The sequence below is a fragment of the Hermetia illucens genome, chromosome 6 (genome assembly GCF_905115235.1).
Source record: "Hermetia illucens chromosome 6, iHerIll2.2.curated.20191125, whole genome shotgun sequence".
Lineage (NCBI taxonomy): Eukaryota > Metazoa > Arthropoda > Insecta > Diptera > Stratiomyidae > Hermetia > Hermetia illucens.
In genome coordinates this window covers 4,365,538-4,379,291 of record NC_051854.1, presented here as the reverse complement: position 1 = coordinate 4,379,291, position 13,754 = coordinate 4,365,538, and the positions used below count along the sequence as shown (strand labels likewise).

The window sequence follows — 13,754 nt, the reverse complement described above, 5'->3', positions numbered from 1 at the left end:
TATTTTCCTTGGATCAATGCCACAGGCACCCGCTCTCTCTGCTGTTGCTGGTTTAAACCGTATGTCCCAGCCACGCTCTCCCAGTTTGTCTTGTTACTCCAACGTGTTTCAAACTTCTTATCAAAGTGAAACCTCGTTGTCATGTTATCCCTTGATATCAGTAATTCAGGACACCGCCTAGAAAGAATATCAATCTTTCTTCGGTTGAGGCAGCTCCCCGCCTCACTGATACTCCCGGAAATTCTAAATATTGCCCTCCTGCCTGCATCTGTATGTGCAGATGGAGAGGGTTTAATCCCAGAAGGACCTTCAAGGATGAAGTTGGGCATGTCCTCATTGTCCTACTGATACACACGCAAGCCAGTTTATGGAGTTTATATAATTGCCTGGCTTGTGTGCTGAGTTGGGTTCTTTCTGCCCAGATTACCGCTCCATAGGTAATCATTGGCCTTACTATTGCAGTATATATTCAAAGTAATATCTTTGGGCTGCAACCCATTTTTTTCCTGCTATGGACCTACAAGTCATCAGAACTCTCGTGCCTTTCCGACAAGTGTTTCTAACATGTGTCTTCTGGAGTAATTTTTGGTGTAGTGTAATTCCCAAATATTTGACCTCTGTTTCTCGTTTCACCACCATGTAGCCTTCTGGCTCTCGGGTGATCAAGCTTACGTCTCCTAGTGAATGGTGCTATGGTGGTTTTGGCTGGATTGATCCGCAGTCCCACCTTTCTATGGCATCCCGTAGTATATCCGCCAGCTGATACAGGGCAGCTTCAGTTGACCGTCCCGCCCGGTAAGCGTGTTGACAGTGATATAGGGAATTATGCTTTAGAACGTTAGTTCTTATATAGTTATCTATGACCTTCTCCACCGTTTTGAATACGAACGATGTTAGGTAAATTAGTCTAAAAGATTTAGGGTAAAGAGGATCCTTTTTACCCGCTTTCGGAATAAAGACCACTTTTGCCCGTCTCCATGCCCTTGGTATATATCCCAGGGCTATGTTGCCCCTTACCACCCTCAGAAGATGATTCCTAGGCCTCTCTGGATTAGTGCTGAGACAATGCCATCTACGCCGGGAGATTTCAGTGGTTTAAAAGTTCCCACTGCACACCTTAGCCTAGCTTCTGAGCATAACCCTTTTGCTAGTTTCCAGTTCTCCTTTCCTCCCCTTTTATTCCTTGTTGGGATGTCAGGCAGAATTTTGTCGCCTGCCACCGCCTGGTTGCTTCTGTGATCTGTTCGATTCATTCACAGAATTCCCTGAAGCTGTTCCGTTTTGCTTCCCTGACCACGCTGCTATACGCAGTCAGTGCATCTCCTGGGCAGTATCCCGATGCTACGACTGCCTCTCGAGTGCTCCTCTCGGCTTCCAATAAGACATGGATAGCCATAAGGTCCTCGGTCAGCTCTGAAAGAAATATGTATTTTAAATTACGTTTAAGAATTATGCAGGCTCTTAGTTTTTGACAAGAGGAGTCCCAAATTACCTGCAGGGTTCCTCCTTGCAGACCGCGAATCTGCCCCCGGTACACCCAGGGCTCCTGAGCCAGCACTATTTCAATGTTTTCCTTGGAACTTGCCCTTGCTCTTACCGCACATGCAGCTTTCACATGGTGGAGGTTTATCTGGGTTATCTTAGTGCTGGACATTGGCTCCGTTATTGTTTGGAGTTGTTCTCCATTGTCGGAGTATCGCTCTCCTCCTCCGATATGGCGTTTCCCTTCGCGTCGCTATTCACCCTAAGCCCTAGAAGTTTTAGGTCTAGATCGTCCAGCTTCTGCTTTTCACTGGGCAGCAGGTCTACTTTGCTGGTTGATCCTGTCCTTTCCGCCTCTATGACTTTCGAGACTTCTTCGGGGACCTCGGTATGCTTTTCACCGGGTGTCTCCTCCGAGGTGTTTTTCCCCGGCTTTTCCCTGTGCACATGCATGGGTATGTTGCCAAATCGATAGTTGATATGACAGCTACGATGTTTAATTTCCTCCAGGGATTGGTCATCTACCCCGATCCCTCCACCTTGCTTCTGAAGACTCCATAATCGCGCATGGAGATCCTCATTCTCCTATTAGCGAGCCCATGAGATCAACCGGCTCTGTTGTCGTGGGTTTTGGGAGTAAAACTGTCACCATTTGTGCTCCTGGTATATCATCCCCAATACATGTTGACAGTTCTGCCCCTTCCCAGTCTGGCAATTTAGGAACTATGGTCCTAATTCACTCTAATTTGATATTCGAGTTATTTCAAAAATTGGGAGACTCTGCGAATGTTTAATGACATCAGACACTTTATTGTAACACAGAGCATCCACGAGATATTTTTCAAATCTTATGATGATCTCTCAGAAGATATCTGCATTCAGGGCCCTAAAGCATATCCCAACATAGAAAATTACGCTCCACGGGTTCCGTAAAAGTGTCGCTATAATAATTTCCACCCTCTTTTGCGGTTTTAATTAAATATCTTCATCTCAAATATAATCTGCCTTCCATTTTCTATCAATCCAAGAAGATCGCCATTATTAGGTTTACTCAGCATTGCCTGGGGCAAATTAATTAATTCCCGCCATAAAGAGCTGTTTCCATTGAATTATCACGAGGTGAATCTCGTCTTTTATGCAAGGTCACGTTTAATTCCGTTTTTTACATCATTAATATTCAGTACTAGTAGACTTTCCCCGAAAAGCTTTGAGTATTTAAATACGCGGCGGAGAGTCACAAAGGACCTCTCTCGCATGATTTTCAGTACCCAAAGAGGACGATGAATGCCTTCTAACCGCGTTACGAGTTTTATAAAATATTCTTTGTGCTTCCTTCCAGAATGAGAGTTGCGAAGCGTGAACACATTCACCCCTTTCAGGATAAAATTAAATTCCATTTCCAACTAGATATTTCCGGGGCGGTCTCCATGAACTTGGTGCCGAAAATTCAATTTTCAAGTCGAGTTCCCGCGTTTAATTTGCAAGGAAGCGCTGCTCTGTTGGTGTCTGTTTGGGAACGCTCTCAATCGTGAAAAAGAGAGCGCGTGGCCTACTATGTACCTCCCAACGAATTTTAAGTTAATCAAATGTTTCACTGACGAGTTTTAAGTTAAATTTATCCACCATGAAGCCTGGAAGCGGTCTTCTTAACTAAATGACTTTCAACCATTGTGGAGTCAGTTTACATTAACCGCCTTTGCAGGACCTTAAGCTAATACGGCTAAAGGGCTTCCTCTTCCGCTCCTATTTTAAATGCTATCCATTTGAGGAAAAGCAACAAAGCAACTTACAAATTACTTTGCAGATTAACATGGGAAAAAATGGAAAGGCTGCAATGCGCATCCTTAGAAATTCACTTAGTCAAGGTAATAGAGTCATCCACTTCAGAAGGATCTTACATTATTTAGAGTGAGTTATGGGTCAAGTATCGCTTTGTAAAAAAGGGTCAATCCTTTCAGTTTTTTCTATAATGATTCCGATAAAAGACATGTGTATCCTTCAACCTTTCGCCTTGAGCACAAAATACAATGAGGCATCCGAAAAGGAGAGGCTTCGGCAAAGCCAGTATAAGCAACTTATTTCCCAAGAAAACAGATTCCTTACAAAGATATGGTAGTATTTGCATTATCCAAATCGAAGTAAATAAATAAAGCACTGACTAACAAAAAGAACCGAAAAAAAGGATGAGAGTGTATGAAAAAATAATCCTTTTAGCAAATTCCCCTGTCTATCCAGGCAAAAGGATGCGTGATAGGGAGAAGATTTTGTCAGAAAAGAACCAAGCAAAGTGATTTCAACTTCCGATTCGAAAGGATAAGATTCAGATTAGGTCGCCATTGACTATAGTCAGTCTTTATTTATCATTGCGAATGGTTGCTGAAGACTTGCAAACACAACAGAGGATCGAAGAAGTCGATTCCGTTCCTGGAGTACAGAGAAAGGACCGGCAAAGTTGGGAGACGAAAACTCAGACCAGCTGCCAGTGCTTTCATCATTATCGTGCTTGGAAAATCATTTGAGTGGAAGAATTGTATGGTTTCTTAATTGAAAATGATTTGAAATTGAAATGGTTCTTTCTCGGGAAAGATTTTGATGGCGCACTTAACGTAAATAAGGATTATGACGGTTTGTTGATTTTCCTTGCTTACCATGTATTTTCTGATGAAATTGTTTTCGGGGGAAATTATATTTGTTTGGCTTTTATCGTTGGTCATTTATCGTTTTATTTGTTATGGAAAGTTTGGAAAATGATTTATTTTTCTGAAAGGGATGTTTTCCTTACAAATGAAACTTTGAAATTACTGCTATTTTCCCAGTTGGATCGAGAGAGTTTGCTATAAATTGGAACCCTTGACAAAGACTATTGATTTTATCCGACTGGAGAAGTAGATGAAAATTATAATACTTTGGATGGAAAATCAATTAAACTTTTCTCGACTGCTTACAGCATCAGATAGTTTCCCTACAGAATGTAATATTGAACTACCAAACCAACTTCTGCTGTCCAGTTAGAGCGCTTTTTTTCTTTTTGAACTCGTCCTTTCGGTTGTTTTACTAAATACCCATAGTTTGCTGATTGTAGTGAAACGTTTCCCATCCCTCTGGAACTCAACTCTTGCAGTCTGTATCTTGGAATTGCTTCCAATAATATTGTCGGAGATTTACTTTTTCACTGACTCTGAACACACATATGCAGCTTAGCTTGACCTAGTTCCCATCTGCCACTGACATTCTGTTCGCATCCCAAGGCAATTAGGAGGAAGAAGGATTTCAAGAATTGTGTACTATTCCTTGCTGATGATGTCGGATAACTTGCAGCGACTTTTCTTTAGAGATATTGTTGAATAGAGATCGGAGATTTCCGTCAGTAGCAGTTGGGTCTTGGCTATTAAAAGGTCTTTGTCCATTGTCATATTCAAGTTTTAGCGATGGTAGACTGCCATAAAATGATATAATGATGGTGAGTTCTGTAGACGAAAGAGTGCTCATATCAACCCCTTGCCGATATATTTTGCTCCCTTATCCAATCGACTGATTTTTATTGTCTGCAAAAATTAAAACGAAGGGCATGGATTTTTCTGGGTAGGGTAGGTCAATGCATTTACGTACAGAGCTTTGGAGTCCCGCAATGGTACGTCGTCAGACTACCAACTAAACACCTCTCCATCGTCTAAGAACAAACTTAGAACTGCTTTTCATATTGCTTCGGACTAGCCCTTAAGCTCTCCCACCTTACGGAGCCTTCAAATCAGGGAATCCTTTTCACCTGCGGAAGGGGAGAGAAGGAAGGGAACTGTTAGTCCAAGGAACCCCCTCCTTCGGTGTAGCTCTATGTTCTTTGCAACGACGAGAACCCAGACGTAATGCGCAACACGGCTCCTTCTGTCAGTGCTAATCTGCATCTGTTTGACCATGTTGTCTGGAGCGAGATACCGTGTGTTTAAATAGAGTTGACGAATCCCATTCCACCTTCCACAAGAAAAGAAAGATGTGATGAGCGTTGTCCACAGCTCCATTGCAAAACGTACAATCCGGATATCGTGCCTTTCCAATCTCGTGCAGGTAAGACTGAAAACTTCCATGCCCACTTAACAACTGGGTAAGGAAATAGTCCGTCTCACCATGCTTCCGATTCAGCCACGCACCTAAGTAGCCAATAAGCCGCGCCGTCCATCTGCCTCTAGTTTCATTTTGCCATGAGAGTTGCCACTCATCTAGGGTGCGTTGCCGTTCTTCACGAGCAACCACCTCCCTTATCTCTTCTCTCTTACGCTTACATATAGCTTGCGGCTCTTTAACAAAAAAGGCAACGAGGATCACTTCCGCGATCACCATTACGTCGGGTTCAGAGACAGTGCGGTACGCAGACGCCACCCGCAAAACTCCCCTTTCTGTACTTGCACGAGGCGCATCGATATACCACCTTGCCAAGAGCGTCAGACCATACCTCTGCGTCGTAGAGCAGGACAGATTGCGTTGAATTTATCAGGAGACGTAGGGCTCCTAATAATTGCCATTAGCCTACTTAAGGTCGAAACTCCAGCTGCAACTTTACGAGGAACATCACCCGTCGAGCTCGGCGAACGACATCCAGGACTTGCATGACAACATCAACTGTGGACCTCCCTACTCTAAAACCGAACTACCTTCGTGGTAAGTCTCCGGCAGCGCGTATCGGTTTAGCGGGTCTACTTCTACTAGTGTCAAGCATACAAAGTGGGCGGTATGGAGTCGGCAACTCAACGTCGCCTTTCCCTTTGCTGATCAGCGTTAGCCCCGCAGCCTTGCAATGAAAAGAAAAATGCTCTCTTTCAGGCAAGCGTTGTATGCGCTGAGCAGTAGATCTGGCTGATGTTGGACATCAGTTTGTATACCTCTGAAGGGATACCATCGGGTCCTGGCGCTTTCTTGTTTTTCATAGGGAGGACTGCCTGTTCCAGGTCTTTTATAGAGAAAAGTGGGCAGTCCTCATCATCACGTACGGGGTGTGCAGGGAATAGTGCCCGTACAATGCGGTTCATCTGCTCGGCCTTAAGTAAACAGGGTTTCGGCAGAGCCTTGATTTTTCTGGTTATCATTTTGTAACTGGAGTCCCCACGGGTCCCCATTCACGTCGTCGACCAGATCCTACTAGCAGGGAGCTTTGCTCCTTTTTATTACGTTGTGAAGTCTCCTTTAGGCTGGTCTGTACTCTGTAATTATGGAACATGCCTCCATGATCAACCAATCTGGAGCGCGGTTGATTTTGTAAAGATTTCTGTGCCTGGGCGAAAATATGTGTATACCTTTTAACAAACTTTAGTCAGTCCTAAAGCTGAAAGATCGTGTAAGCAACGCAGCTCGATGCAGACAGATTGACATTACAAATGTGACAGCCAGTGCTTCACACTATCAACAACGGCCAGGAACGCTCTGGTCGATTCTTTCGCATCAACATGCAAAGTCCAATCCGCAATGGAATGAATGAGTCATTGTGATTGGACTTTGCAGAGGCCCTGCTGGCATTCGTTGGTGTGTTATGTTATGCCAAAAATTTTTACCTTACGATTAACCCACGACATCGAATTCGGTATCGGAGGTGCACATGTTGGCTTCCGGTGTGGGCGAGTCACAGGACTAATGACACAATCGGTATTTTTTAATATTTTTTTGGTTTACTGGGCTCATTTTGCCTGGATTTTTTTTCCTGAAGATTTCTCTAAATAGCCTAATATCTATATAATAGCTCTTCGCGGACCTTTTATAATTAGTATATCTGCACAGCTGAATCCTGTTCTAAAAAAAACCATTTAAACTCGTCCCTTTTCGACTCTTTATATAGAATGTATACGTATTGAAAAAACAACCTAAAGAAGGTGACCGAATTTGCCCAGCCCTGTCTCTGCTTCATAAAATTTCCATTTTCATTTGATTCTTGGCTAAAGATGTCCTGCATATATCTTCAAATAATCATGCCTAAACAGGCATCATATCTAATATTGGATGATGAACTGTCATCCAAAACTTCCTACTTCCTTCAAAGATAGAAGTTATCTATTGATGTAAACCAGATACCGATCCTGCTATTAGATGACATTTAAAAGTGTGTCCCTTATTCTACAATTTAGAAACCTAGACATGAGGTTCGAATTTGGAAGGAGTTGAAAACGTTAGGAACAGTTTACAGCCAAACAAAAAAGGGGTCAATCATTTTTAAATAGATACATCAACTTCTCAGAAGGACATTTTCGGAAACCTTAAAAAAATTGTTTAACGTCTAACGGACTAACTATAGAATAAGGGCCACGAGCACATTTCTCTTTCCACTATTCCATCCACTGTTCCATGAAAAAGGTAATTTTGGAAACTTCATTGGAATTGTCTGGCCTAAATAATTTCAACCTTATCAGACGCGTGAAACTTTTTTCTCCACTAGTCTCTGTTGGAGGCGTTGAAATGAATGGAATTCAATTAATTACATGAACATTTTCGGAATCCAATCGAACTGAAAATAGATTTTCCCAGAAGGACAGAAATCAAACTCATTCATTAGCAATGTGATCCGTTCTTTTTCGATTTTCGCGAGCACTTAGAAGGCCAAACGCTTTTAGATGGTGAAGCCTCTGAGACGTTGTTTATTGCGTTGACTGATACGCCTTAATATATCAACGTCAATTAAAAATGAAATGTGCCAGGAGTGCCAGTCGATTTGGCGGATGACGAAAGGCCATTGTAATTTACTTGAAATTTGGATGAATTATGAAGTCCGGGATCTATTTAAGGAGTGGGGGATAGGGGCATCTTCTCGTGCTTCATTTTACAGTGTTTTCTTAGCAGTTTTGATTAAAATATCAACAAGCATTCTTCTATCTCACAACTGAAGTAGGTTAGACTGGTTTCAGGGCTGATGCTTAATAAATCGTTTACTATGATATAATCTGCCAGAAGGCTCCTATGAACCTGTATACGGAGTCTAGAGGGATTAAAATGCTGGAAATGTAAGCGCCCGATGTCGATCAATCTTGTAACTGACATGACTTTTAGGGTATTTCCTATCTCCAGGTGTTTTACTATGGTATTTTCCCAAATACCTTAATTTACTTTGCACAAGCGCCAGACATTGCTGAATATGAATGATGGCTTTATCGCACCTTCCTACATCTGCAAGCAGATATCTCCGTGAGTATTCCCGCTTTGACCCTTTCTTAGTGAGGTTTGAACAGTCCTGCGGGCGGTTTGATATAAGTTTTCCCAGGAGTATACTGGACTGTTTCATTCCTGATAAGTTCACCCATTATAATTCCCTCAACCGCTCCTCTTCCTTCGTTATGCCATAGTCATGCACCTTTTCCCCATACCACAAAAGGGTTGCGTCATTTCTGCTCCTTTTTCAGCCAACTCATCCACTGCCTCAATACTTTCTAATCAAATATCGTCTGGAACCCACCCGCCTTGACACCGCAGCTGAGGAGAAATGATAGTGCCTTCCTCTTCCAATGCTTCATTAGTTTAACGACTTGTTCCAGGGGGTTAACCTAACCTTGACAATGTTTTTTCTTTCTCATGTTCGGATTCGGGTTTTTAGGGAGCACTTTCATTCTTGTCTGCTTGTTTTTGCTACTCCCCTCTTTTTCTGAGTCCTTTTCAGGACCTCTAATGGTACCATCGCTTCAGATAGGGCAAATAACATTCAGCGTCAGCGCAACTAAAGTCTGTTTTCTTGTTAGCGTCTAACCCCAGACATAGAATTTGCTGAGCTCAGGCAAAATCTTCCACCAATATTGATGTACGAGTACTTTCGATGGAACAAGATTTCTGAGATGATAGACGCCTACGCGAAACCTATGGAATTAGTAATCAGGGTCCACGCGGGGATCATAACGGAAGGTAAAAAGCTTGAAGTGGAACGTGTATTAGGAGGAAACCCGGCCAAGTCAAGACTGAACAAGAACTAAGGAGAAGTAGGGCATTCTATCCGTGATGGATTCTCGCAGATTACTGCACCTGTGAGACGACTCCAGGGCCATGTTGATTTTGAAGTCGTTCCAAAGCTCCAAAAGACATGAGAAGAAAGAAAAGCCTGTTCCACCGGGAGTCGTGTCTACAGTCCCAAGGAAGTTTCAGCAATTTGAAGGTGGTTTTAGTTGAAGTAGGTACCCATTGAAGATTGCTCATCCTGGAATCCCATATTTCAGCCTAGCTTCTGCCCTCAATGCTACATATTCCTACATTTAGCAAGGACCTGGGTAATTTTAGGAAATTTTTAATTCTCTCCACGATGGGCCTAGAATTGGACGAGCTGAAGGTTGATGATGCTTCAGAGTAGACTGACAGCGGATGCGAAACGGGTTATCGAACATTTTGCATCAACGCTGCAGTAATCGCCAAGTAATGGTTGAGAAGAAGATTCAGATGCTCATAGATCTCTCCCAGATAACACAAAAGAATTTCGATACCATTATCAAAGCTTTCGACACCATCTGGTCGGCAGTCGAGAACTTAAAAAAAAGTTGGAACAAACTGCAAGCAAATCGTCCCCATTCCACGCCTGTTAATTAGAAAAGTTGATGTCCCAACAGACCAGGAATTCGACTGCTCCTTAAGGAGCCCGAAGTCGCCCGTGACGATAGAGAATTTGGAACAGTTCCTGGAGAATCGAATTATAATAATTTCTTTGAACTGGAAGGAGATGAGTGGACCTTCGAGAGGGAAGTCTAATATCAAAATAGAAAGCAATTTGAGCAAGAAGCCGTTTCATCGAGATATTACCCAGATAGGAAAAGCAAGCGAGGACAAGAAGCAGGTGTTGTGCTTCATGTGTGTGGCTGGTCGGATGTCCGACGCTGCTAGGGAGTCAAAATAAAATTAAAATGCTCCTCCATTATTGGTGGCGTTTTTTATGTGACTTCTACAAATTCCTGCGGGGAGAGGGATGTCTCAGGCATACCAAGCTGAGATGTGAAATTTGTCATGAACAGCACGAAACGATGCTTCATCTTCTTAACAGTATAGATGAAAAAGCTCCTGTATTAGGAAACACATCACATTACGCTGCAAATCCAATTATTTGACCCTAGCGACATTTTACCGACAGTCCTATTCACGGTGAAAGTTAAGGACGGGTGTGCTGTTTCCATCCGTTGCATCACGGAGCCAAAGTAGCTGATATTCTGATATGGCGTCTCAGCTGGAAAAGAATAAATGTGGAGGTTTCAGGGGTAGGAGGAATATCCATAGGCACTGTTCGCCTGACCATTCAGTTGAAGGAAGAGTTGAAGATTGAAATTTAGGCATTTATCGTGAGGCGTGTTACCAAAGGAAGGGACCTTCGTTTAACAAGGATCAATCAGTTATTCCCAGGCAAGAAACCAGCCAAACCAGTCATGCTTCTCATTTTCCTGCGCTGCTGAAGGGGGTATCAGTGGAAAATGGGTTCCTCTCTCAGAACACGTGTCTTGCTTGGATAATGTTAGGTTCCGATGAGGCATGCGTTTACAGGTTTGCCGCCTCGCAAGTATCATTGTACATGGTGTCAACAGAATCTAAGAAACTTTTGGTATATGACGGTCAACAAAGAGGATAGGATCGAAATGGATGAGGAAAAGTGCGAGCATTTCCATCAGGCTACGCACTACGGTAAAAACAATGGTTGCTATGCTGTTGCTATTCTGTAGCATTTGGAAGTTCGACATGGAAGCCCCGCTTCCAGTGGTATCAGCCTTAGTCAGTGAATTCTTCCTGGGCAAGCTTTATTTTCTTAGGTGACGGGGCAGAAATATATTGGTAAATTCTGCCCCTCGCGGACGACCAATTAAAGTTGCGTATTTTGCGGAGAAGTAATCCCGAGGCCTCTATAAAGCAATGCTTCATGAAGACCGTCGTGGCCGACTGCTTATAGGGCAGTAGACGCAACTAAAATAATTGTCCGAAAGTTGTCAGAAACTGGAGGAAGGCAAACCTGCCTTGACTAAGTATGGATATTGTAGTTCAAATTACACAGTTAGTAGCATTCAGCGAAGTATCTGGTGATGGATGCCTCAGTAATTTATAGCAATGAACGTGCTAACAAATACTGGAATGCAGGTCCAGAGTTACGCGGACGACATTGTTTTAATCTGTAGAGGCAAATATGAGGATACCCTATGTGATAGAATCCAAACTGGAGTAAGGGTTACTAGTGCATGGTGCGGGAAGGTGGGACTGCGCATCAATCCAGCCAAAACCACCATAGTACCATTCATTATGAGACGTAAGCTCGATCACCTGAGAGCCATAAGGTTACAAGACATGAATGTGAAACGAGAAACAGCGGTCAAATAGTTGGGAATAATGCTAGACCAAAAGTTACTCTGGAAAACACATGTCGGAAAGCCACGAGGGCTCTGATGACTTACAGGTCCGTAGCAAGAAAAAAAAAGAAATGCAGTCCGAAGATACTACTTTGGACACTGAATACGTTCGGCTCGTCCAATAAGGATAGTCTGGGTTCCAGGCCATGTTGGGTTGCAAGGCAATGAGACGGCGGACAAACTAGCCAAAAAAGAAGGAGCGACGCCGGTTCATGGCTGTGGCATTGAAAAATGACGAGGAACGGTTCAAGGAACTATACTGGGCGATCCTTCGAATCATAGTGGGAATCCTCATTGGTCACTGTCGGCTAAACTATGATCTAGGGAAGCTAGGGATATATACGGACACTGCCTGCAGGTTCTGTGTGGAGTGTGAAACCTCTATACAAGTTTTGCGACAGTGTCCGACACTAGTACAAAATAGGTCGAAGCATCTGGGAGGACACTTAATACCAGATGCAAAGTTGAAAGATCTGGAAGTGGAGAATATACTAAAATTCTTAACGGTTATAGGCTTGCTTGAGATACTATGATTAATAGATACACTATAACCAGCAGGGGCACAATAGTTCTTCAAGGACGCGGTGCGACTTTCCCTTACGAGAATAATAATAATTTCTAGTAGGGTAAAAGTCAATAAAAGATGATATGTCGTACGTTGATATGAAGCTAAGGGATTGGTCAGCCTATTATAGACCCGGCCAAGCTAAGACTCCTGCGTCTGTACTATTCCCAAACTATAGCTAAAGAGCGTGGTTCTACTGCCGGAATGAAATCGAGATATGACAAGTAGCTTTGGGACCCATCGAATTGTGAATGGACCCAGTGCCTGATTCCATTTCATGGACCGGGACCTTAAGGAAGTGAGCACTATCTTCAAGGACATCATTAGATACGCAAGGAGGGTAACGAAATTAAAGAGATACTCGTAGACTCTTATTGCCTACGGAAAACATTTAAAACAGGACTTAGTATATAAATTTTGAATCCAAACCCAATTTGTATGGAATTTCCTAGAAATTGATACTTCCTCAATTATTTTTTTCGTTAATAAACTAAATTAAAGTCGATTAAATCTTTATCTTTTCCTTTGTTATTGCAGCTGCCCTCCCAGAAGTTATCCTACGTAATTGCCGGAATTGTTCACCCCAACAAGCACAGAATGCCCAAAAGCTTACGAACTTCCTTCAAACCCGATATCCAGATGTTTGGGCCATGCTTATCCGAAAATACAGAGGAGTTTAAAGCGCCATCCTAAATCTTAGCCCACAAAATTTCATCTGTATAAAATAACAAGCAAGTTTGAGGAAATTATAATTGATTCTCTGATAAATCGAATACAATATATACTACAGCGAAGTACTCAGTTGTAAATGATGAAGAATACATAAACTATTACATGATAAATATATGATAAATAAAGGATAAATGACCTAAATAGTAAAAGGAATGTATTAATGAGGTATATAGATTTGTGTTCAACATATCTGTTAAGATTATGTAAGATGCATAAGTTAACAATTGAATTAGATTTCAAAGGATTAATTTCAGTGAAATTTTGAGAAGTTCATTTAAAAGAAATTCATTTGTAACTAATTGAATTGAATAAATTTTCTTTGGGAATAATCATTTTTGGCTTTTAATAAACATCTTTCCAGGAAGCATTTCAGCAACATATGAATTAGGAACTTTTCATCTCATCAACATGTTGCTTACAAATTAGAAATTTAAGAGGGAACGGGTTTCATGCAATAAGAATGTCAATACTCGTAAGAAATATTCTTATTGGAAAGCGAGTTGCTGTCAGTTTACATAACATTGTGGTGCAAAATGGAGGTGTCGTGAGGATTGTCATTTAATCAGGCTCCAAGTTTTGGAAATTTACTTCGTATTTTATTGTTAATTTGGAGTGCAGTAGTTGACTGAGTATTTTCCGGTGAGTCC

At 42.2% G+C, this 13,754-nt stretch overlaps 1 protein-coding gene across 1 annotated transcript in view; it reads left to right on the top strand.

Annotated features, from left to right (window-relative positions):
- LOC119659704 overlaps window positions 1-13,439 on the top strand; it is a 63,703-nt gene extending 50,264 nt beyond the window's left edge. The window contains exon 2 of the mRNA XM_038067957.1: window positions 12,913-13,439. Coding sequence (XP_037923885.1) covers window positions 12,913-13,055 — 143 coding nt within the window. The 3' untranslated portion in view covers window positions 13,056-13,439. The remainder of the gene's footprint in view (window positions 1-12,912) is intronic.
- The last annotated feature ends 315 nt before the right edge of the window (window positions 13,440-13,754 follow it).